At 43.4% G+C, this 23,328-nt stretch overlaps 1 protein-coding gene across 6 annotated transcripts; it reads right to left on the bottom strand.

The window, feature by feature from the left end:
* Positions 1-379: 379 nt before the first annotated feature.
* On the bottom strand, positions 380-21,906 carry tmem231 (transmembrane protein 231). Of its 6 annotated transcripts, none has more exons than XR_009768583.1 (8): positions 21,501-21,906; positions 21,240-21,406; positions 21,020-21,148; positions 20,582-20,725; positions 14,310-14,391; positions 7,909-8,014; positions 4,439-5,558; positions 380-1,877 (listed from the first exon to the last, which is right to left on the bottom strand). XR_009768583.1 is itself a non-coding variant. In XM_061677228.1 (8 exons), exons 1-7 carry the CDS (start codon positions 21,637-21,639, stop codon positions 5,396-5,398), a joined length of 930 nt encoding a protein of 309 aa, XP_061533212.1. In that variant the 5' UTR covers positions 21,640-21,906; the 3' UTR covers positions 2,932-5,281; positions 5,381-5,395. The 6 variants fall into 6 exon arrangements, 4 of the variants coding, with proteins under 4 accessions (XP_061533213.1, XP_061533214.1, XP_061533212.1 ...); XM_061677228.1 differs by lacking the exon at positions 380-1,877 and having other exon boundaries at positions 2,932-5,281; positions 5,381-5,558; XR_009768584.1 differs by lacking the exon at positions 7,909-8,014 and having other exon boundaries at positions 4,439-4,584; positions 14,305-14,391.
* Positions 21,907-23,328: the final 1,422 nt, after the last annotated feature.

Genomic DNA, 23,328 nt, shown 5'->3' with positions numbered 1-23,328 from the left:
GAGGGGGAAAAAGAATAAACTTGAATGATTTTAGCAAATGGCTGCAATATAAAATTTAAGGGGGTCTGAATACTCTCCGTACCCTGTCTACCGTTTATATATCAAATTAGAATTTATTTAATTTAGGAGAAAATAATAAGCCGGGAGCGACGTTTACGTTACTTCCAGTTTATCGTAATTTTTAATTTAATTGTTAAAATCAAACTAATGTCTCGGAAAAGGGCACCACATCACTTTACAAGTTTAACTTTAGGCGAAATGACGACAAACCTTTCTAATCAGTCTCATAATCTGGAGGTTGTTACACTGTATGACATTTTGAGTCCTAGGTTACAAAGGTTTACTTCAACTCAGAACACACACAAAATACGACCAAAAGTGGAATTTTATGGTATATTTAATAAAACACACAACAACAAACTACAACAAAATAAAATAACACTGAGGGTAAAATAAAATGAGGCGTACGAAAGTGGAAAAGAGGACATCATGTGTGTGGTCGCTGGGCTAAAATAAATGAGCGTGTGAGAGTTTAATGCGTTGAATCAGAGCAATTATTAAGTCACGAAGGCAGATCAGCTGGTCTTCCTCCGGACTTCAGTTTCGGGCGAAGAAAAAACAGATGCACAAAAATAAAAGGAAATAGGAAAGGAAAGTTGTTCTCCCGTTTGGGGTGCGCTCATAACTTTCTTGCCGGTTGACCGAGTGGCGGGCCGAGCTCTGGCCCTCAGAGGCGTGTGGGACCCGTACGGTATGCCGGCAGTTGCTCGCTGAGGCCCCGCCGACCAATCGTGGCTAGGGAAAGCGATCGGAGTCGCATGACCGACTTCTTCGATCGAAAACGCTGCCGGCTTGGTTGCGGCGGGCGTTCGCGCACGTGGTGGCTCCCGGAGGCGCCCAAGGACAAAAGGGAACAAAAGAAGGGGGAGAGAGTTAGCCGAAGGCCACCCAGCTGGCGAGCTGCCAGCAAGGTATGAGGAGAAGTAAAACAAGACTAGACTCAACTCACGGAGGAAAGGTGTGAGTAGGAAGATGGATTGCCGACTTGGAGAAGACCACGCCCATCAGCCTGAATCTTGTCTCCAAATTTGAGTAAATGGTTTTCAAAATAATATTAATCTAAAACACTCCCAACTTTGTACTCTCACGCATAGAATCATTGTTTAAACTTTGGTCGTGGCAGATGGGTTGCTTATTGTTCAATACAACATTTTGTACTGTTTGATTTCAAATCATGAACAGCTTTCAAAATCTTGCATAGGACCTGCCGAACTGAGAATAGTGACACAGACACCAAGGCATAAATTTGGAATATTTCTACAGTTTGCAAGATATCAAAACAGACATTTTATCTTCCGTGAACAAACAGAGGCGCGTCCACGGGTGACGCTTGCAGGTCTTCTCAAGGGCAGTCTTTTGAAGACAGGAATCAAGATTTGACGGGAAGCTGCTAATTAGGTTAAGGTCCACTTGACGTACACCAGGCACTGTCCTAGTCGCTGTCTCACAGCAGGGCAGCGTGGAGGAGTGGGGTTCTCAGGTGGTCGCGAGTCTTTGTGGCGCCTCGATTTGCGGAGCGCATGTCCGCTACATATCCCCTCTTCATCGGCGAAGGATTGGCTCGATGGCGGTTTTCGGCGACAAGTTGGCAAGTAAACACAGCGATGCAGTTACGAGACTACATTAGTGCATACCAACTCCCCGCCACCCCTTTTCGGCTATAACAGGTGTGCATGACAGCTTCTTACTCAATGTGTGTGTCTATATGTGACTATAGATGTCAATGCTGTTTCTATGCGATGAGGTAAAGAGATCGTGCAGTTGAGAGAGACAGGGGAAAAGACTACCACGAACGTTGACGAAGAGTCTTTGTAGGGCTGTAGAGGAGACGAGAAGGGAAAAAGAAGAAAAAGTCATTCAGCTCAGCTCCTTCACAGCAAACAGAGGGAGTCTCCAAAAAACTAGAAAAAGGGAAAACTCTACTATAAGGAGTGAACCACTCAAATAGTAACCAAAAAGAAGGTGAAAGGCAGGTGTTCTAGTCTGTACAAAGGAAAGGAAACTTAGCCTTAGTCAAAGAGGAAGCAAGGAGGTCCGGGAACATTCGGTCAGAGGGGGAGGACCTCCTGCATGGTTTGAGCTCAGCCATTCCTTTCTACCGCAAGACCTCAGGGAAGCATTGGAGTGCTGTTCTGAGCAGCGCTGCTGCTCCTGGGTCTTTCGGTAGAGCAAGGAGGGTAGGCTGAAAATCTTTACCCCCCCCCTTTGCTGCGTGGAGTGGCTGAGAAGGGAGCTCCACGGAAGCACAGTAACAAAAGTCCACGATAATGCAAATGAGCAGGTGCAAAACCAAGGACAAACCAGAGGTTAAGCTTGCGCAGCGCGCAAGAAGGGAGAATTGAAAGGGTGGCCGCCAAGGTGAGCCACGGAAAGATGAAATGAAAAGGAATCTTCGACATCACAAACGACATGGAACAGAAGAGGAAGGCTGGGAACCAGCACAGAAGGAATCGCACATCACAAGTGGTCATTGCAGGTGCAACAGAAGAGTTGGGTACAAGCCGTTGCTCTGGAAACAAAAGGGTGGGAAAAACGATGGCACTGAGGTGCGCTTTGTATCGGTCCGTTGTGGTAAAGAAGGAGCTAAGCCGAAAGGCGAAGCTCTCAATTTACCGGTCAATCTTCGTTCCTACCCTCACCTATGGTCATGAGCTGTGGGTCGTGACCGAAAGAACGAGATCCCGGATACAAGCGGCCGAAATGAGTTTCCTCCGCAGGGTGTCCGGGCTCTCCCTTAGAGATAGGGTGAGAAGCTCGGTCATCCGGGAGGATCTCAGAGTAGAGCCGCTGCTCCTCCGCATTGAGGGGAGCCAGATGAGGTGGCTGGGGCATCTGATTCGGATGCCTCCCGGACGCCTCCCTGGTGAGGTGTTCCGGGCACGTCCCACCGGGAGGAGACCCCGGGGACGACCCAGGACACGCTGGAGAGACTACGTCCTTCGGCTGGCCTGGGAACGCCTCGGGATCCCCCCGGAAGAGCTGGATGAAGGGGCTGGGGAGAGTGAAGTCTGGGCGTCCCTGCTAAAGCTACTGCCCCCGCGACCCGACCCGGATAAGCGGTAGAAAATGGATGGATGGAAGAACACTTGCAATCGTGGGTGAATGCAGTACCTTAGTGTCTAGTTAAACGGCCAGCGATTGCTCGGCGACGCACCGGCTGCAGGCTGCATGGCGCGCAGCGCGAGGTTAAAACTAGCGGAAAAGCTCTCGCAAAACAGCAGAAAAGCATAATGTGGTGCGACAGATACAAACTAAGTTTATTGCTCCCAAAGTAACAATCATCGATTGGTCGGGCGTCTTTGTATGCGCTCGTCAGTAGCTTGCTAGCGCGTTAGTTGCTAACGGCTAACTTCGAGAAGGAGGGGGTCGGAGGTTACGTCATGACGCATATGTCCATGAGGTGGCAGTTGAGCGCACAGACCAATCGAAGAAGAGACACATGACGTCACGTGGACGGCAAAGATTGCGGACTACGGAAGTCTCTAAATGTTACGTGAACGACCACATGACGAACCTCAATACACACAGCAGACAAGCAAAATGGCGGCCGCCGCACATGCCACGTGTGCCCCCCCCACCCCACAAAGTAATTAACGCTCTAATTTTACTGAGAGGCTAATCTTAGTTTTCTCACGTTTACAAGCACTACAACGCTGTGTCTATGGTACGGAATGCTGCTCACCACAGATTACGTTGAGACGTGCCACGCACAAGATGTGTCGATCTTCCTGAAAATATCTTTGTGTGTTCTGAATTCAAAAACTTGAAATCTCCTCACACGGGGCACCAATATGTAGAGTTTATGTCAAATAAGAATTTACTTAATTTCAGAGAAAGTAATAAGCCGGGAGTGATGGTTGCGTTACTTCCCGTTTATCGAAATTTAGAATTTAATTGTTAAAATCAAATTAATGTATCGGAAAAGGGTACCACGTCACTTTTTACAAGTTTAACTTTAGGTGAAATGACGACAAACCTTTTAAATCAGTCTCATTACCTGGAGGTTGCTACACTCTACGACATTTTGAGTCCTAGGTTACAGAGGTTTACTTAAAATCGGAACACACACAAAATACGACCAAGAGTGAAATTTTACGGTATATTTAATAAAACACACGACGACAACTACAAACTACAAAAAAAGAAAATAACACCGAAGGTAAAACAAAGAAAGAAAATGAGGCGTACGAAAATGGAAATGAGAACATCATGTGTGTGGTCGCTGGGCTAAAATAAATGAGCGTGTGAGCGTTTAATGTGTTGAGTCAGAGCGAGAGAAGGCAAAGTTGGGATTTGGTATGAAGCTAGTAATAGCCCCACAATTATTAAGCACTGATGTTGTACATCACAGTAAGGATTGCAGTGTCGACTCACGAACCCAGATCAGCTGGTCTTTGGGGTGATCTTCCTCCGGACCTCAGGCGGAAACGAAGCAGGTTAGGTTGAAGAAAAACCAGATGCAAGGGCGTAGGAAGAGGGATTTGCCGACTTGGAGAAGACCACGCCCATCAGCCTGAATCTTGTCTACAAATTTGAGTAAATGGGTTTTAAAGTAATATTAATATAAAACACTCCCAACTTTGTACTCTCACGCATAGAATCGTTGTTTAAACTTTGGTCGTGGCAGATGGGTTGTTATTGTTCAATACAACATTTCATACTGTTTGATTTCAAATCATGAACAGTTTTCAAAATATTGCAGAGGACTGAGAAGTGACGCAGACACCAAGGCATACATTTGGAATATTTCTACAGAGTTTGCAAAACATCAAAACAGACATTTTATCTTCCGTTAACAGGTGGCGCTTGCAGTTCCTCTCAATGGCAGTGGGTGGCGCCTCACGCGCATGGGTGAATATTAACCACATAGTCTGCTTAAAGGGAGTGTCCCTCCAATCTTTTGGTCAGGGAAGGAGTCTTTTGAAGACAGGAATCAAGATTTGACGGGAAGCTGCTAATTAGGTTAAAGTCCACTTGACGTACACCAGGCACTGCCCTAGTCGGCGTCTCACAGCAGGGCAGCGTGGAGGAGTGGGGTTCTCAGGCGGTCGCGAGTCTCTGTGGCGTCTCGATTTGCGGAGCGCAGGTCCGCTAATGCTACCATAAGGCATTGTATGTGTGTGTGTGTGTGTGTGTGGTGTGGGGGGGGGGGTAATCCCACATCATCTGTTTTTAGATTGTTAAAGTGGATTTTGCCTCCAGATGATTCTCTGCAGCAATCCTGTGGATATATATCCTTATGAAGGAATTATTTATTTATTTTCGCAGATAGAACAGCGTTTACTCCATATGTATTAATTTCATTGATTTGAGAAATTACCCCTGTCACAGATTTTCAATGCTGGTGAAGTTTTCCAGTAGTTATGGGTACAGTGGTTAAAACTTGGTTCTGGAAAACAAATGTCTGGATGCGTTCAAAGACCCAAAGAAAGATCAGGAGAACACTGACATACTGGATCCAGGCAAACTTGATGGTTTCCCAGAAGCCGGGATAATAGGTGGAGGCAATCAGTCAAAGGAAAAAATAATGTTTAAGTTCACACAGAAAACACCAAACATGTATTATTCATGAATGCTACATAGACCGTGCCATGAAAAAGTATTTGATCCCATCCTGATCATTTTGTATTTTATATTGCATATTTATCGCACAAATATTTCAGATCATCAAGGCAAGTTTAACATCTTACCATGACAACTAAATTAAATACAAAATGCAGTTTCTAAATGACAATTTTATTAAGAGAAAAAAAAAAAAACCTATCTGGCCCCAAGTGAAAATGCAATTGCAACCTAAACCTAATAAATGGTTGTGCTCTTGGCAGCAATAAATGAAATCAAGAGTTTGTGATAACTGGTGATGAGTCTTTTACATTGCTGTGGAGTAATTTTTAGCCACTCTTCTTCCCAGAATTGTTTTAATTCAGTCCTTTTGGAGGGGTTTCTATCATGAACTGCCTGATTATAAAGTCTTATGAAACAATCTCAGTTGAATTTAAGTCAGGACTTTGACTTGGCCACTCGAAAGCTTTTATATTATTTTTTTTCCCAAGACATTCAGAGGTGGACTTACTGGTATGTTTCAGGTTATTGTCAACAGGACAATAACCCAAGAATACTTGAGCTTGAGGGAAACAAATGGGGACTAGTTTGGTTTAATTATCTGAAAAATGTAAGTTTGATAAACGTGCAAAAATAATCAGAAATCAGAAAGGGGGTAAATACTTTTACACTCCACTGTATTTACAGGATGTATATTTCCTAATCTGTTAAGTATCAAGCTGTAAGCATGCAACATCAATCCATCCATTTATTTGCTATACTGATTTTCTTTATTAGGGTCAGGGTTATGTGTGTTGAAGCCCAGCTAAGACAGGGCACATAAAGACAAACAACCATTCACACCTAAGGACAATTTAGTCTCCAATCACCATATGTTCACGACCATAAGGTGCACCGTATTAAAAGGCGCAGTCTCAGTTACAGGGTCTATTTCTGTATGTAACATACATAAGGCTCACCGTATTATTGGGCGCAGGCATGGTAAAACATACTGTAGCATGCATGCACGCTAAAACATACGCTAGCATGCATGCTAGCGTATGTTTTTAAAAAGGCAGCAGCAGCAAAAATGAGTTTGGTTGTACTTTATTGAAGTATTTAATAATGTACTCATCGTTATTTTTTGATCAATCTTCATCCACAAATCCATCAAAGTCCTCATCTTCTGTATCCGTTATGAACAGCTGGGAAATATCGACATCAAACATGCCAGGTTCCCTCTCGTCATTGTCGGAGTCTCGTTGCCGGGGGGTGTTCAGCAATGATGCCGGCTTTCGCGAAAGCTCGGACATCAGTCAAAGCAGATACCTTATCACAGGCATCCACAATCCATTCACATATGGTGGCGTAACTCGCCCGGCGATAGATGGCGAGATGACGCCGTTCCATAAAACGAAAGCATCAAGACGGACGGATTTTAATTTCTTCTGCAAGCGTTATTGCCTTCAGTCGAATGGTGACTGTAGAGACGCTTCTCCCGGCTGTTCTTTGATCATTAATCCATTACTCGAGTTGGTCTTCCAACTCGGGCCACCTCGCCTTGTTTCCGCGGAAACTCAGCTTCATCTTCTTGACTTGGCAAAGCTCGTTTTCCTGCTTCCTCCACTTGCGAACCATGAATTCGTTGATCTTGAATTCTCTCGTGGCTGCTTGATTCCCATGTTCCTCCGCGTAACTGATAGCTTGTAGTTTAAACTGTGCTTCAAAAGCGTGTCACTTCGTGGGTGCCATTTTCGTGGGTCCTGAGCCAAACACTGTTTTGCACACTGCACATACCGGCGCTATATACCTACTGGGGGCGTGCCTTTATCGTCCTCTTTCACGCGCACCCTTCCCCCTTTAACGGCTGCATGCTGTCCTCAGCCACGTCCGGTTTTCCTCTGTATAAGCAGCGTGTCGGCAGGAAATGCTCCGTCAGTCAAGCAGAGCGCTCATCAAAGTAACACAACAACATTTACAGATTTTGGAACTCGGTGCACACATAAGGCGCCGCATTATAAGGCGCCCCGTCCATTTTAGAGAACATTTAAGACTTTTAAGTGCGCCTTATGGTCGTGAAAATACTGTGACCTAACATGCATGTTTTGGAGAGTGGGAGGAAAACGGAGTACCTGGAGAAACCCGAACAAGCACGAGGATCAGAACTGAACTGTGAGGTGTGCATGCTAACCACTCGGCCATTGTGCCACCCTACAACAGCAATCCGTCTTAGTATTTTAGTGAACCTGATTTTATTTTAACCTGCTATATAAAGAACTTGGATCAAGTGTATTTATGAAAGGATATCTAATAACCTCCATAGGGTAGTGAATTTCTGCAACAAGCTGGAAAGGAGAACTAGCAGCCCGTCCAGTAGTCCAGACCGGCATGGGAGAGGAAAGTACCGTGGTCACTGAAATAAAAATTTTAATAAAACAAAAGTAAAGAGTTTTGAGCAAGTTTCAATTTTCAATTCATACAACGCTTGCAAAGCATGTTTAGTGGATATAAAGTCTACACACCCCATAAATTCCAGGGCTTTATGATATAAAAAGTGGGACCAAGATAAATAATTTCAAAACCTATTACACTATAATGTGACCTATAACCTGTACAACTGAAAACATGATGAACTCTTACAGAAGGGGAAATAAAAATAAACAAATGAGATAGTGTAACTGAAGTGAGCGTACCCTCTAATAACTGGGGATGTGGCTGTTCAGAATTAACCAATCACATTTAAATTCATGTAAAATAGGAGTCAGCCCACAACACCATTTAAAATGATTCTGATGAAACCCAAGTAAAGTTAATTTTTTATAATAGGCTCTTCCAATTGTTATTCTTTAAAGCAGAAGCCTGAAGGTTTTGTTTTAACACCAGAATTTGGAACTGTGCTTAACTTCCTCAACCTTGGCTAAGGCCCCAGTTTCAGTGAAAGTAAAACTGCCCCAAAACACGATGGTGCAACCACCATGCTTCACTGTATGCATGGTGTTCTTTTGGTGATGACCAATGTTGTGCTCGTGCCAAACATACCTTTAGAAATGATGGCCAATAAGTTCAACCTTGATTTCATTGGACCGTAACACCTTTTTCAAGTGTTTGTTTTCTTAGAAGGATAAGGTCTTTCCCCCCCCTATCCTATAGCTCAGATATGGACTTAACAGCCATTAGTTACCAGAAATTCCTGCAGGTCCTTCAATATTACTGTCGCCTCTTGGCTGCCTCTCTGGCCAGTTTTCTTCACATCTTTTCATCAATTTTGGAGGGACATCCAATTCGTGATAATGTTGTGCCATATTTTCACAACTTGATGATGACTGTCTTCACTGTGTTGAATGGTATTTTTAATGCCTTAGAAAGTCTTTTGTAACATTCTACTGATTGATAGCTTTGAACAGTCCATCTCATGCTGTTGAAACTGTCTGCAAGCTGCAAGATGTGACCACAAAAATTTCAGGAAAGGTATACCAGAACAGCTTAACTTCATTTGTGGTTAATCGGAAGCACTTTAAATGGCATCAGGTGTGTGCAGGTGTACAGCCACATCCACAGTTATAAGAGGGTATGCACACTTGTGTAACCACATTATCTTAGTTGTTTGTTTTTACTTGCCTTCTCTGAAAGATTTAATTTTTATTCAGTTGAGTTGTACAGCTTATAGGCAGGGGTGCACATAATTTTGGTCTGGTTCTCAAAGGAGCACCAGAGGTCGTTGCTTGGTGCTCATTTTTTTCCTGACCCACCAACCTCACTGGATGAACTTAAAGACTTACTACTCGATCAGCTGATTTGGCACAGTTCTCTCGGGTAGCGGTCGCCAATCTTCTATGCACCACAGACGAGTTTCATGTAAAGACTTTTATTTATCAAAGCTAAATTAATTCATCCATCCATTTTCCTTACCGCTTCTCCTCACTAGGGTCACGGGCTACTGGAGCCTATCCCAGCTATCTTCGGGCGGGAGGCGGGGTACACCCTGAAACGGTCGCCAGCCAATCGCAGGGCACATAGAAACAAACAACCATTCGCACTCACATTCACACCTACGGGCAATTTAGAGTCCCCAGAACTGTGAGGCAAATGTGTTAACCAGTCGCCCACCGTGCCGCTAAATTAATTAATTGATTAAATTAGTTTCAAATTTCAGTTAACAAGCCAATTCGTTTCACACCACCTAAGTGCCCTTCGCAACTATTTTAAATCAATGATTAATACTTGGCAAATAAAGATGACTCTGATTCTGAGAAGTAAGTAGCTTAATTAACTGGCCAATTACCCGGGTCTCTGCCAGGCATTGTCTAAAAAATGTGATGATCCAGAGGCCGCAACCGGCTTATCTGCAGCCCTCACAGTTAAACAGGGGACACTTGAGACACCACAAGCTTATTATTGTCGGTTGCGTAAAGCGTACTTCGGAAATTTAAACGAACCGAATATGGAAGAGGACGACAATTTCAAAACACTGTTTTTCGAAAAACTACATCCAAACACCAGCTGGGCGTGGCAGCGTGCCCGTGCACACTGTCCAGTGCCCAACTGCGTGAACTGTCCGCCAAAGGTTTCGCAAAACAAAATCACCCTCCCTCTAAAGCACAAGACTCGGGCATCTGCTTTACAAACGAACCACCGCAGATAGAATTTGAGGGAGCTACGTGCGACACGCGAGCAATTGATCGTTCTGGCGATGTTAAACCCGATAATCAAAAGTCGTTGTTTAATCCAATCAACGAATCTCGACCCGCGTATATCAATGGTCCTCGTAACCAACAATGCCAATCCAATGACAAATCAAAATCATGGAATAACCGTAAATAACTAAACTGTCGAAACCGGGTACACGCAATGACCAGCCTAAACCTGACTCGTCTAACAGAGACGCTAAATCGACTAGTGACAACCGGGAAAAAGGCTCCCGAACTAAGAGTTCCCAAAGGGAACTTAGTGCCGTGGCAGAAGAATTACTTGAGGTGCTCCGCAGCCTGTCCAAATACAAAAAGCGGGACCCATCATTATGACGAGGCCTGATCGAGTCGAACAGAGCCACAGAGGACGCAAAAGGTAAACCAGGTAACCTCCATTGTTCTCCTAATGACCTGCCAAGTACCCCTGTGACCCTGGTCAACTCCACGACGACCTCACCTCGCCATAACCTTAGCGGACCACTTTGTGACGACCAATCCCTAAACCCCTCTCGTGCTCCACTGGATAATTGGCCCCGTGACCTTAGTCCATCCGGTCTACATGTCTCCAATTGAATCTGTCCCCCTGCTCATCGGCCAAGACCTGCTCTACCGCTTCAAGCTACTAATTGAATACAAAAATCTTCAGCGTCGACTGTTAACTTCCCTATTCGACTGGTCGTGTGCGCTAACCAATCAGTAACCGGTCCCCATGCATTCTTTCAGCCTTCGCCGGAGTTTAACGACCTAGGTTTGTCGCTGCATCCCACACTCCTCCTAAACGCTTCCCTGACCACCACTGGCTAATTCACAAGCACACACGAAGCGACTTCCACATTCCTAGATCTACTAGGTTTGGCCTCTTGATCTGCTCTGACTTCCACAACTTCAATCTCACGGTCCCTGTGATTGGTCACCTCCCACTAGACCTCTCCCCATTTCCTAGCTCTGGTGGAATACAACTCACTGTTGCTTCAGCGACTTATTGCTATCGTTTCATTGGGACCTACTGAGTGTGATGACATCGTCAGCGTGGACCTGGGTTCAGACCAACACCTGGTGATCCATAAACTCAGTACAATCCCAACCACACCCGAAAGCGTGTCTCCCGCGTACACCTCCCACTCCCTCAAACTCCTCGGAAATCACCCCGCCGACGACAGTAACACCGTGTGATAGTCGCTGGCCCAAAATAGGCAGACCATAACCACTGTTGTCGCTGCTCCTAGCAGTTTATGCTCACACACAGATTGCTAACAGGTTGATGAACGACAGGCTACGTGAAAATTCTCCCTCCATAGAGAACTTCGCAATGGATAGAATTCCCCCCTCGGCTTTATTAAAATTATTCGGTCTACGGCCCTGATAGGCCCAACTAATCTGGCCCATCTCGGGTTTCTCCTTACAAATTCCACAGCTCTGCATGTCAAACGTGAGTTCCAAGGAAAAGTCTCTCTTGTAGCTCCAACAATCAGCGACGCCCTCAAATAGTGATGGAAGAAACAACACTGGTGCGTCAGCACTGTGCCAAGCACACAAGAGTGAAACCCCGTATTGGTGCATGTATCGTTTTAAGAAAAAAATCATGTGACCGATACAGGAAGTGTGTCGTATGGATGTGCCGCGCCAAATTGTGTTTATAAAGAAACAAACTGTGTCGGCATGAATTTTATTACAGACAAATTTGCTACATTTTACATACCAACTCATTTTAGCATTTACACAAAAAAAGGTTTTAAGCAAATTTTAAACTTCGCATAAACAACTCACCAAAGAAATTGATCAAATGAAATTATATAATGATGAGATCATCCATCCATCCATCCATTTTATGAGCCGCTTCTCCTCACTAGGGTCGCGGGCGTGCTGGAGCCTATCCCAGCTGTCATTGGACAGGAGGGGTACACCCTGAACTGGTTGCCAGCCAATCGCAGGGCCCATACAAACAAACAACCAGTCGCACTCACAGTCACACCTACGGGCAATTTAGAGTCTCCAATTAATGCATGTTTTGGGGATGTGGGAGGAAACCGGAGTGCCCGGAGAAAACCCACGCAGGTACGGGAAGAACATGCAAACTCCACAATGGCGGGACCGGGGATTGAACCCAGGTCCTCAGAACTGTGAGGCTGATGCTCTAACCAGTCGTCCACCGTGCCACCATGATGAGATCATATTTTAAGTAAAGGACGAGCGATTAAATATTATTTCACAGGCTGATGTTGGGTTTGCAGCATGTAAGCGTTTCCATCTTATTCATTTTGTTTACCTGCAATGATTTTAGAACTACTGCAGGGGTCACCATTGAGTGACCAACACAGTGTCAATACAGTGCCGACACAGTTTGTGTCCAGATTGGTGCATATTTGGGTTTAAATTAACGACAACAGGAATCCCAGCTTTATGCATTGTGCACCAGACATCCTCACTTCACACCTACATCGCAAGTTCAACCTGCTTTATGAATGCTTACCTGTACCTTGTTTTCCTTTTCTCTGCATTGTTTCCCTGTAGTTAGACCCCCCCTGTTAGATTTAATACAATTATATATAAAACCCACTATCTGTATCAGTTTGGGTGTTTGGATACGATAAGAGACCTCTGAGTTCTAGAACTCTTGAAAATCCTGTAGCAACCTTAAAATTATGAGACATATAGGTCACTTTTTTCCCCCTAAAGTTTTACACATCTACAAAGAGACGCGGTGCCCCTTAACGAGATAATGGGCTGATTTTAACGTTAAAACGTAAATCGGACTAACCCGGAAGTGAACGCAGGCGTTCAACTTCGACAAATTCATTTCTCAAATAAATTAAGTTTGATCCCTAATCCATATACGCTACACAATATTTATCGCAATATAAAACAAATAATTTTTTTCATTCTGAAATGACGTTACTCTTAAATGAGATTTGAAGACAACAGAAGATTATTTTTTCTCTTGAATATGTCAAAAGTTAAAGATGAAATGGAACATTATACAACTGTGTCAGATGTATATTTTGAATTAAAATCCTAAATCTGACCAGGCAAAAGCTTTCAGGTTTTGTGTGTGTCAACTGAAGTAGGCACAGTTCTATTCCAGCCAAATAATTGGTTCAGCACAGAGCATCTCTCATTATCATTGGCTATTTGTATCGTCTCTCAAAACATGGAGAAACGCAATCCAAGTCTGTCAACAGTGTGTCTCATGTCTATCGAGGTAAAGTTATTTTGCAATATATCATAATTTTATCACCCAGCCCTAAAACCATTCGTGGACAACAAAACACTACTCGAGCCGCATCTACTGTGCCACTACCCCAAAAAATAAATAAATAAAATAAAAAGAAAAAAAGAAAATGCTTGATGCTCAAATGCGCGGTGATACACTTGAATCTGGTGCGCTTTTAATATTTTCAGTGCACATGCACATTACTTACAGTATGTACACCCCTGGTTAAAGGTCAAAATGGTTGAAAAAGTTGTGAAATGTATGTCTCATCACAAAAATCAGGCATTAGAACTGTGGTGTGTAGACTTTTCATATTACCATAAGTGTTGTATTTCTATCAACATTTTGCTGGTGTTTGATATACATTATATATATATATATATACATACATACATATTTGCGGTTCAGCATTGGTGGATTCACCTATTCGTGGATTAAAAGAAGAAAAAAAAAAAGTTTTGGGGGCACTTTCCGTTTTCCATGGAAACTGCATATTGGTGGTATTTTCCCCTCTCATTCACATTTTCTTGGGGGAAAATCTATTATTTTAATGAAAATTAAGATGTTGGTCAACTATTCGTGGACTTTCGCTATTCGCGGTCGTGGCTTGTCCCTACCCCTCTGGAATAGCGGGGGTCTAACTGTATACCCAAAGGCAGTCTCTGAGTGTTAGAGTTTGAACTTGTGAACAGTCCATCTATTCACTATATTTTCTCAGCTTTCGGAAGCTGTCCAGGTCCAAGATGATTTTTTTCCATAAAACAGCAGTAATGTCGAGCATATATTAAAGCTTTTTTTTTTAACCTTACGGTTGCGTTCCTGGTAGCGCCTCACTATGTCATCGAGGTCATAAGCACTTGCAAAAGGGCTGGAGCCGTCAATCACAGACACCTTGAATAAAAAGAAGACACATGGAGCACAGAATGAGAGTGAATGATTCCTTCGATTCAATAGCTGGAGTGAACCAAGACAACCAAATAATGTGAATCCCCTATATTTCTGGTGAATCTAGTGTATTTCCATGAGTCTGCTAACTTGCCTTGTAGGGCTGTGAGAAAAAAAAAAATATATATATATATATATATATATTTATAGATGTATATATATATATATATATATCAACTAACGCTGCAACAAAAATTGGTCGGCACAAACATTTCTGCCAGAAGGCAATAAAACGTACTAATAAAAGCATATTTGCACCACCCGGATCCAATCTGCGCTGCCCGGAACTATTTGGCCACTGTCCATGTTAACCGCACTGACGTTTGCTGCAGGCTGATACACTGTTGGGTCAGTGAAAAATCTTTGCCAAAAATGACAGAGGAGCGTCCGTAAGTGATTTTTAAGACACTATTTGTCGTGTAATGTCCATATAATATGATGTATGAGTGAGCTTTTTTTGTTGTTGTTGTTAGCTAGCGCTAATGGAAAATGCTCACAATTTAAACAAAGGCTGATTTTGTTGTCTCAAATTCTGTACAGTTTATACCATTCACTTAGTACCTACATATGGAGTTTAAGGACAGAAGTACAGAATAAAATGCATGTTAGTAGTAAATCAAACAAATAAAACAAAACAAAACATTTTGATGGTTTCTTTTTTGGGTGGGGGTGCGGTGATTACTCAAGTACTCGAAATATCTATAGGATAATCAATTCTAAAAAGATTCAATAGTGACAGCCCTATTGCCTTGTGTACAATGGAGACCTCAAACTTGTGATTCCCGATTCATTACGAAGATTCTAATCAATAAGGAACCAACCAGCTCTATAATCAGATTTGGGGAGAAAGACCTAACCTTGTGGTTGGATTTAAGAGATTACGGACATGTCATTTCACGAATTCATTATACCAAGTTTCATGCTGTTATTGTGACCAGTTAACAATTGGACTGGGCCAATTAAGTGTCGTTTGAAGAGACATAGTGTGTGGTGAAATCAGAATTACACTCACATGAGAATGATCAATTATAAACTGGAGTTTTTGTCTCTGCATATTTTAATGGTTCTATTTACAGACTAGGGGGGTTGGAATTGATGATTATTATCACTATCAATGCTGTTTTCGATTCTGCTTATCGATCCAATGCCTTAATTATCTTAACGATTCCTAAGTAGTTTTATGAGGGGGGGAAATGTACAACCCAAATTCCAATGAAGTTGGGACGTGTTAAACAAATAAAAACAGAAGACAATGATTTGCAAATCATGTTCAACCTATATTTAATTGAATAAACTACAAAGACGAGATATTTAACGTTCAAACTGATAAACTATTGTTTTTAGCAAATCATTAACTTTGAATTTTATGGCTGCAACACATTCCAGAAAAGCTGGGAAAGGGTTATGTTTACCACTGTGTTACATCACCTTTTCTTTGAACAACTTTCAATAAACGTTTGGAAACTGAGGACACTAATTGTTGAAGCTTTGTTGGTGGAATTCTCTCTCATTCTTGCTTAATGTACAGCTTCATCTGTTCAACAGTTCGGGGTCTCCGTTGTCGTATTTTACGCTTCATAATGCGCCACGCATTTCCAATGGGAGACCGGACTGGACTGCTGGCAGGCCAGTCTAGTACTCGCACTCTTTTACGACGAAGCCATGCTGTTGTAACACGTGCAGAATGTGGTTTGGCATTGTCTTGCTGAAATAAGCAGGGGCGTCCGTGAAAAAGATTTTGCTTGGATGGCAGCATATGTTTCTCCAAAACCTGTATGCACCTTTCAGCATTAATGGTGCCTTCACAGATGTGTAAGTTAGTCATGCCATTGGCACTAACACAGCCCCATACCATCACAGATGCTGACTTTTGAACTTTGCGTCCATAACAGTCCGGATGGTTCTTTTTCTCTTTGGCCCGGAGGACACGACGTCCACAATTTCCAAAAACAATTTGAAATGTGGACTCGTCAGACCACAGAACACTTCTCCACTTTGGATCAGTCCATCTTAGATGAGCTCAGGCCCAGAGAAGCCTGGCGGCGTTTCTGGGTGTTGTTGATAAATGGCTTTTGATTTGCATAGTAGAGTTTCAAGTTGCACTTAAGGATGTAGCACTGAACTGCATGTACTGACATTGGTTTTCTGAAGTGCTCCTGAGCCCATGTGGTGATATGCTTTACACATTGATGTCGGTCTTTGATGCAGTGCCGCCTGAGGAATCGAAGGTCACGGGCATTCAATGTTGGTTTTTGGCCTTGCCGCTTACATGCAGTTATCGTCGAGACCTTCAAGTTCCTGGGAATTACAATCTCTCAGGACCTGAAGTGGGCGACCAACATCAACTCCGTCCTCAAAAAGGCCCAGCAGAGGATGTACTTCCTGCGGCTTCTGAGAAAGCACGGCCTGCCACCGGAGCTGCTGAGACAGTTCTACACAGCGGTCATCGAATCAGTCCTGTGTTCTTCCATCACAGTCTGGTTTGGTGCTGCTACAAAAAAGGACAAACACCGACTGCAACGGACAATCAAAACTGCTGAAAGGATTGTCGGTACCCCCCTACCCACCAGTGAGGACTTGCACGCTGCCAGACAAGGGCGCGCAAAATCCTCTCGGACCGTCTGCACCCCGGTCACCAGCTCTTCCAGCTCCTTCCCTCAGGTAGGCGCTACCGATCAACGCAAACTAGAACTAGTAGACATTCCAACAGCTTCTTCCCTCTTGCAATCAACTTCTTAAACACCTAACCTATAATTCCATTACAACAAGCTGGACATTTTTTGACTTGAGTTCGTTGTCACATTTCTGTGGGGCCAATTATGTATTACTCGTGCACTCACTGTAGTTGTCTCGCCATGCTGCACTATTTGCATATACTGGCCACTCATGCCAGAGTAGCATCTGCTCCATTTGCACACTGATTGAGGAGTATCTGTAACATTTGCACAACCAACATTGTCCGAGATGATCGCACTACTCGTCACTTTAAACCGCATACACTCCTTGAAGTCTCAGCGCCCTTTGCACAATGGTCATTGCACCGGACTATTGCAATATTAGTCATTCGAACTGCTCTAAGTGCTAGAGGACTCTGTATCTTTTTGCACAATTGTTTTTTGTCAATGTCTTTATGTCTCCAAAGTGTTCTGTAAATTGACTGTCTGTTGTACTAGAGCGGCTCCAACTACCTGAGACAAATTCCTTGTGCGTTTTGGACATACTTGGCAAATAAAGAGGATTCCGATTCTGATTCTCCAGATTCTCTGAACCTTTTGATGATATTATGGACCGTAGATGATGTAATCCCTAAATTCCTTGCAATTGTACATTGAGGAACATTGTCCTGAAACTGTTCGACTATTTTCTCACGCAGTTGTTCACAAAGAGGTGACCCTCGCCCCATCTTTGCTTGTGAATGACTGAGCAATTCAGGGAAGCTCCTTTTCTACCCAATCATGGCACCCACCTGTTCCCAATTAGCCTGTTCACCTGTGGGATGTTCCAAACAGGTGTTTCATGAGCATTCCTCAACTTTTTTGGAACGTGTTGCAGCCATAAAATTCTAAGTTAATTATTATTTGCTAAAAAAAATAAAGTTGATCAGTTTGAACATTAAATATCTTGTCTTTTTCTTTTAGCAGTTCAGTGCTATTCAATTAAATATAGGTTGAACATGATTTGCAAATCATTGTATTCCGCTTTTATTTAACACAACGTCCCAACTTTATTGGAATTGGGGTTGTAGTTCTACACAGTCTTCCACACAAAAGTCAACCATTTTATTTTTTTCCAAAATAATGTCTGCACAAGACTTTTGCTAGCAAATAATGAAGCAGGGTCCAACGTTAAACCCCTTTTGGGCCACCGTGAGCCAAATTGTTGTGGCCCTGTCAGAACCTGTACTGGTCCCGTGCAGTCATGATATATGTTTTTTATAATAAGATTAACTGATTGTTGTGTATTTAGCATCTTTATACTGTATTATTTGAGACCCATTAAGAAATTATTAGTACAATTGCAAACATTGCTATGACTCTTTTAAGCTCACTAAAATCAACGCATGTCAATTGCAAAAATTAATAATACTGCATCAAAGAATAAATTAATTACAAAATTATGAAAATATTTACTTAGCACTGACATTGCTTTATCTTGTGCCTTGATGTTGCGTACACTGTACACTATATACAGTGTGTACGGAAAGTATTCAGACCCACTTAAATTTTTCACTCTGTTATATTAATTACAAAATTATGAAAATATTTACTTAGCACTGACATTGCTTTATCTTGTGCCTTGATGTTGCGTACACTGTACACTATATACAGTGTGTACGGAAAGTATTCAGACCCACTTAAATTTTTCACTCTGTTATATTTATAAAGCTTTAGGATTCCAGTGAACCATAGGGAGAGCCATTATCCTCACATGGAAAAAAACATGGAACAGTGGTGAACCTAGTGGCAGGCCTAAAAAGATTCTCCAAGAGAACAGCAATGACTCATCCAGGAGGCCACAAAGGAACTCGGGACAACTTCTAAAGACCTGCAGGCCTGCCTTGCCTCATTTAAGTCCGTTTTCATGACACAACAATAAGGAAGAGACTGGGCAAAAATGGCATCATGAGTTCCATGGCAAAAACCATGGCTGACCAAAAAGAACATCCATCCATCCATCCATCCATCTTCTACCCCTTATCAGAGGTTTGGTCACGGGGGCAGTAGCTTTAGCAGGGACGCCCAGACTTCCCTTTCCCGAGCCACTTCATCCATCTCTTCCGGCGGGATCCCGAGGCGTTCCGAGGCCAGCCGAAGGATGTAGTCTCTGCAGCGTGTCCTGGGTAGTCCTCGGGATATCCTCCCGGTGGGACGTGCCCGGAACACCTCACCAGGGAGGCGTCCGGGAGGCATCCGAATCAGATGCCCCAGCCACCTCATCTGGCTCCTCTCGATGTGAAGGAGCAACGGCTCGACTCTGAGATCCTCCCGGATGACCGAGCTTCTCACCCTCTCTCTAAGGGAGAGCCCGGACACCCTGCAGAGGAAACTCATTTCGGCCACTTGTAGCCGGGATCTCGTTCTTTCGGTCACGACCCACAGCTCGTGACCATAAGTGAGGGTAGGAATGTAGATCGACCGGTAAATCGAGAGCTTCGCCTTTCGGCTTAGCTCCTTCTTTACCACAACGGATCGATACAAAGAAAAGAAAAAAGAACATAAAGGCTAATTTTACCTTTGCAAAAAAAAAAAAAAAAAACAATGATTTCCAAGACTTTTGACAGAATATTACATGGACTGATGAGATGAAAGTTGAGCTTTTTGGAAGGTGTGTGCCTCGTTACATCTGGAGTAAATGTAGCACAGCATTTCATGAAAAGACTATCATTGCAACAGTCAAACATGGTGGTGGTGGTTTGATGGTCTTGGGCTGCTTGCTCCTTCAGGACCTCGACAACTTGCTGTGATTGATGAAACCATGAATACTGATTTTTATCATAAAATCCTGAAGGAGAATGTTCAGCCATCAGTTTGTAACCACAAGCTGAAGCCCACTTGGGTTCTGCAGCATGGTAACGATCCAAAACACACCAGCAAGATGTGCAAAGGCTTGATTTCAGTTGTTGCTGCTGAGTATGGCCAACCAGTTATTAGGTTTAGGGGCCACACATGATTTGCCTACGTGGGCCACATAAAATCATGTGGCGGGCCAGATCTGGCCCCGGGGCCTTGAGTTTGAGACCTGTGGTGTTGAGTGTGCAAAACATCAAGGCACAAGATAGAGCATTGTTGGAATGTCAGTGCTATATAAAAAAAAAAAGTAAATACATTTGTAATTGATTTATTCTTTTGAGCATTATTATTAATTTGTGCAATTGGAATGCCTTGATTTTAGTGAGGCTAACAGAGTCATAGTATGAATGCAATTGTCCTAATAATTTCTTAAAGGTCTCAAATAATACAGCATAAAGACAATAAATACAAAATCACTAAAACTTAACATATTATATCTTGAATATACAGGGCCAGTACAGATTCCGACAGGGCCACCACAACTTTGCTCATCCATCCATCATGCACCTTATTAAACAAGAAAATTAAATATGTTTCTGCGTGAGAAAATCAGTAAATACACTCACATTGTAAATGTTGAACAGTCCACGGTGAAACAGGGGTGTTCTCTGCTGCAGCCTCAGGTCTCCACTGATAAACAGCTTTGCTCCAGGGACAGAGGAGGAGTGCTGCACGTAGGCCAGGCTCTGCATCACTACCGTTGATTTTGTCTAACATAAGAACATATACAACATGGTTTGTTTGTGTCATGTCACTACATGTGCTACTAAAATGTTAGGTAGTATGACACAATCAGGGCGAGCATCATTAGTTACACTACACTACACTACAGCTATAATAAAATTGATTATGTGGCGACTTAATGACTGGAAGTGAAATCAATAATTTAAGTCCCAATGCTTTGTGGCCTCAAATTGAGTTCAACTGTTGTAATCCTGGCACAGATTGCGTCAACTCTACACATTGTTCAATTATTTTACTGTTTGTTGTAAGCAAATACATACAAAGAGCTGGTAGCTGAAGGTCAATAGCAGCTGAACACTGTACACATTTTCCTCATCTTCCAGTGGTAACTGCAGTTGAAAAATCAGACGGTCCAACTTTCCATCCTGGTTCCGGTCCTCTTCCCTCACCTGAAAATTGTGTTGGTGAAAAATTATAATAATCATCACAAGAATTCTAGCTTGTGTACATTTGCAGAGGCTATTGAGAACGTCGTCCTACAGAGACAGCAGGGATTCTCAGGTTCTTTCCAAGCAGGTTGTTGAGATGGGGAAAGGTGCTCCACGCCACATAATCACCATTTGTACCGGTTGCAGCCACCAGGAGAGTCTCATACTGGAACCTAATTACTGCTTGTTCTTCATATGTGTTCCTTTTAATCCAGAAACCTACAGCATGACAAACTGTTTAAACTCGTAACTATTCATAATGTCACTTTAACACTGCAACAGAGCAATTTAATGAACATTAACTTTACAGTACCTTGGCTCCTGTAAGCCACCAGCAGCGGTGAAATGTAAGTGAGGCAAGCAACCACAACGAGAAAGACAGTAGCGCTCGTGCAAACACCTGCTTTGTACCGAATCAAAGCAGGATGAGAGTAAACTTCATAAAAAGCCATACTTAGCGATATTTTTGCGTTCGCTCACTTCTGTGGGAAATGCCTATATGTTGTGTCCCAGCAACAAGCTAGCGGCTAGCAGGTTGATTCAAGCTACCAACGTCATTAACCAATCTTAGTGCATATCACCTGAGGACAACATCATAATAACACGCTTACTGACGCCAGCCAAACAGACGTTTACCCTCGTATAGTAAGTATAACATTGCTTTTAGGTTAGCTTAAACAGGATTGGGTACTAAGTCGCTGGAATGATCCTTTACTAGCAGCCCAGCCCCTGCGAGACAGTGACGTCACCGCCCAACGAAACAAGTTGGTGGTTGAAGACTGGCAAATATTTGTTGACGTTTTGCTTTTATCGCAATTGAGTGCAATGTTGGGACATTAAGACAATTTATGTCGATTTAGAAGACCTCCATTTCGACTTTTCGCGCCTCAGTGCGGGGATCGAGCAAAAACGAAAGGGATGTTTAAGGAAGACCATTCCCGAGGTAAAGTGGTGGATTGTTATGAAGACATAATGATGTCATCGATGCTCATTTTTGCTTGGCTTTCGAGTAGCCTGTTCATTCTGTATGAATTATCAAATGGAGGTTGGCTTTATCACCCCTCCAATGATTGTCAAAACTGCAGATTTCATTTTAAAAAAATTATCCGTTTGTTGTTTACAGTTTCTGAAATAAATACCAAATTTCAATCAAGTTTACTACCATGGATAATTTTCTTGATTGGATCAAACCTCGTTGGCGTTTAACGTCAGTGACGGTATAAAGTTATGCATCAATTTTCTTTACTGCTTATCCTCAGTAGGGTCGCTGGCGTGCTGGAGTCCATCGCAGCCATCTTCGGCGGGAAGCGGAGGCATGTTCTCCCCGTGCCTGCGTGGGTTTTCTCCGGGCACTCCGGTTTCCACCCACATCCCAAAAACATGCATTAATTGGAGACTCTAAATTGCCCGTAGGCGTGACTGTGAGTGCGAATGGTTGTTTGTTTCTATGTGCCCTGCGATTGGCTGTCAACCAGTTCAGGGTGTACCCCGCCTCCTGCCCGATGACAGCTGGGATAGGCTACAGCACGCCCGCGACCCTAGTGAGGAGAAGCGGCTCAGAAAATGGATGGATGGATGGATATTTTAAGGAAACTTTCTTTTTCAAGTGATTTTTTTTTCTTTTCTAAAGGTTAGCCTCATATCTGGGCTAATGACTACATGTGCTCAAGCTCATTAGATCTCCTAAATCTTATCACTCCTCTCCTTGAGCCGTCACTTTATCCTGGTGGAGGGGTTTGTGTGTCCCAATGATCCTAGGAGCTAAGTTGTCTGGTGCTTCACGCCCCTGGGAGAGTCAGCAAACATGTCCTCGGGGAGAGACCAGATGAAGCACGGCTCCAAAAACCCCTATGAAGAACAAATCAAATGGATCTAGGTTTCCCTTGCCTGGACGCAGGTCACCCGGGCTCCCCTCTGGAGCCAGGCCTGGAGGTGGGGCTCGAAGGCGAACGCCTGGTGGCCGGGCCTGCACCCATGGTACAGCCCGAAAGGGTAATGTGGCTCACCACCTGTGGGAGGGGCCATAGGGGTCGGGTGGAGTGTGAGATGGGCTGGGGGCGAAGGTGGGGGGCCCTTTGGCGATCCGATTTCCGGCAACAGAAACTGGCTCAAGGGACGTGGAACGTCACCTCTCTGGCAGG

This window comes from Phycodurus eques, chromosome 5, assembly GCF_024500275.1.
Source record: "Phycodurus eques isolate BA_2022a chromosome 5, UOR_Pequ_1.1, whole genome shotgun sequence".
NCBI classification, from domain to species: Eukaryota; Metazoa; Chordata; class Actinopteri; order Syngnathiformes; family Syngnathidae; genus Phycodurus; species Phycodurus eques.
Note: the sequence above shows the minus strand (reverse complement) of the source record. Positions and strands in the feature narration are given on the sequence as shown.

Excerpts from the sequence above, each read along its gene's own strand:
- tmem231 (XM_061677227.1), bottom strand. The coding sequence starts at position 21,639 with ATGGCTTTTTATGAAGTTTACTCTCATCCTGCTTTGATTCGGTACAAA. Across the intron at positions 21,407-21,500 it reads GGTGGCTTACAGGAGCCAAG|GTTTCTGGATTAAAAGGAAC; the intron begins GTACTGTAAAGT and ends GTCATGCTGTAG. Across the intron at positions 20,726-21,019 it reads CCTTCAGCTACCAGCTCTTT|ACAAAATCAACGGTAGTGAT; the intron begins GTATGTATTTGC and ends TTCTTATGTTAG.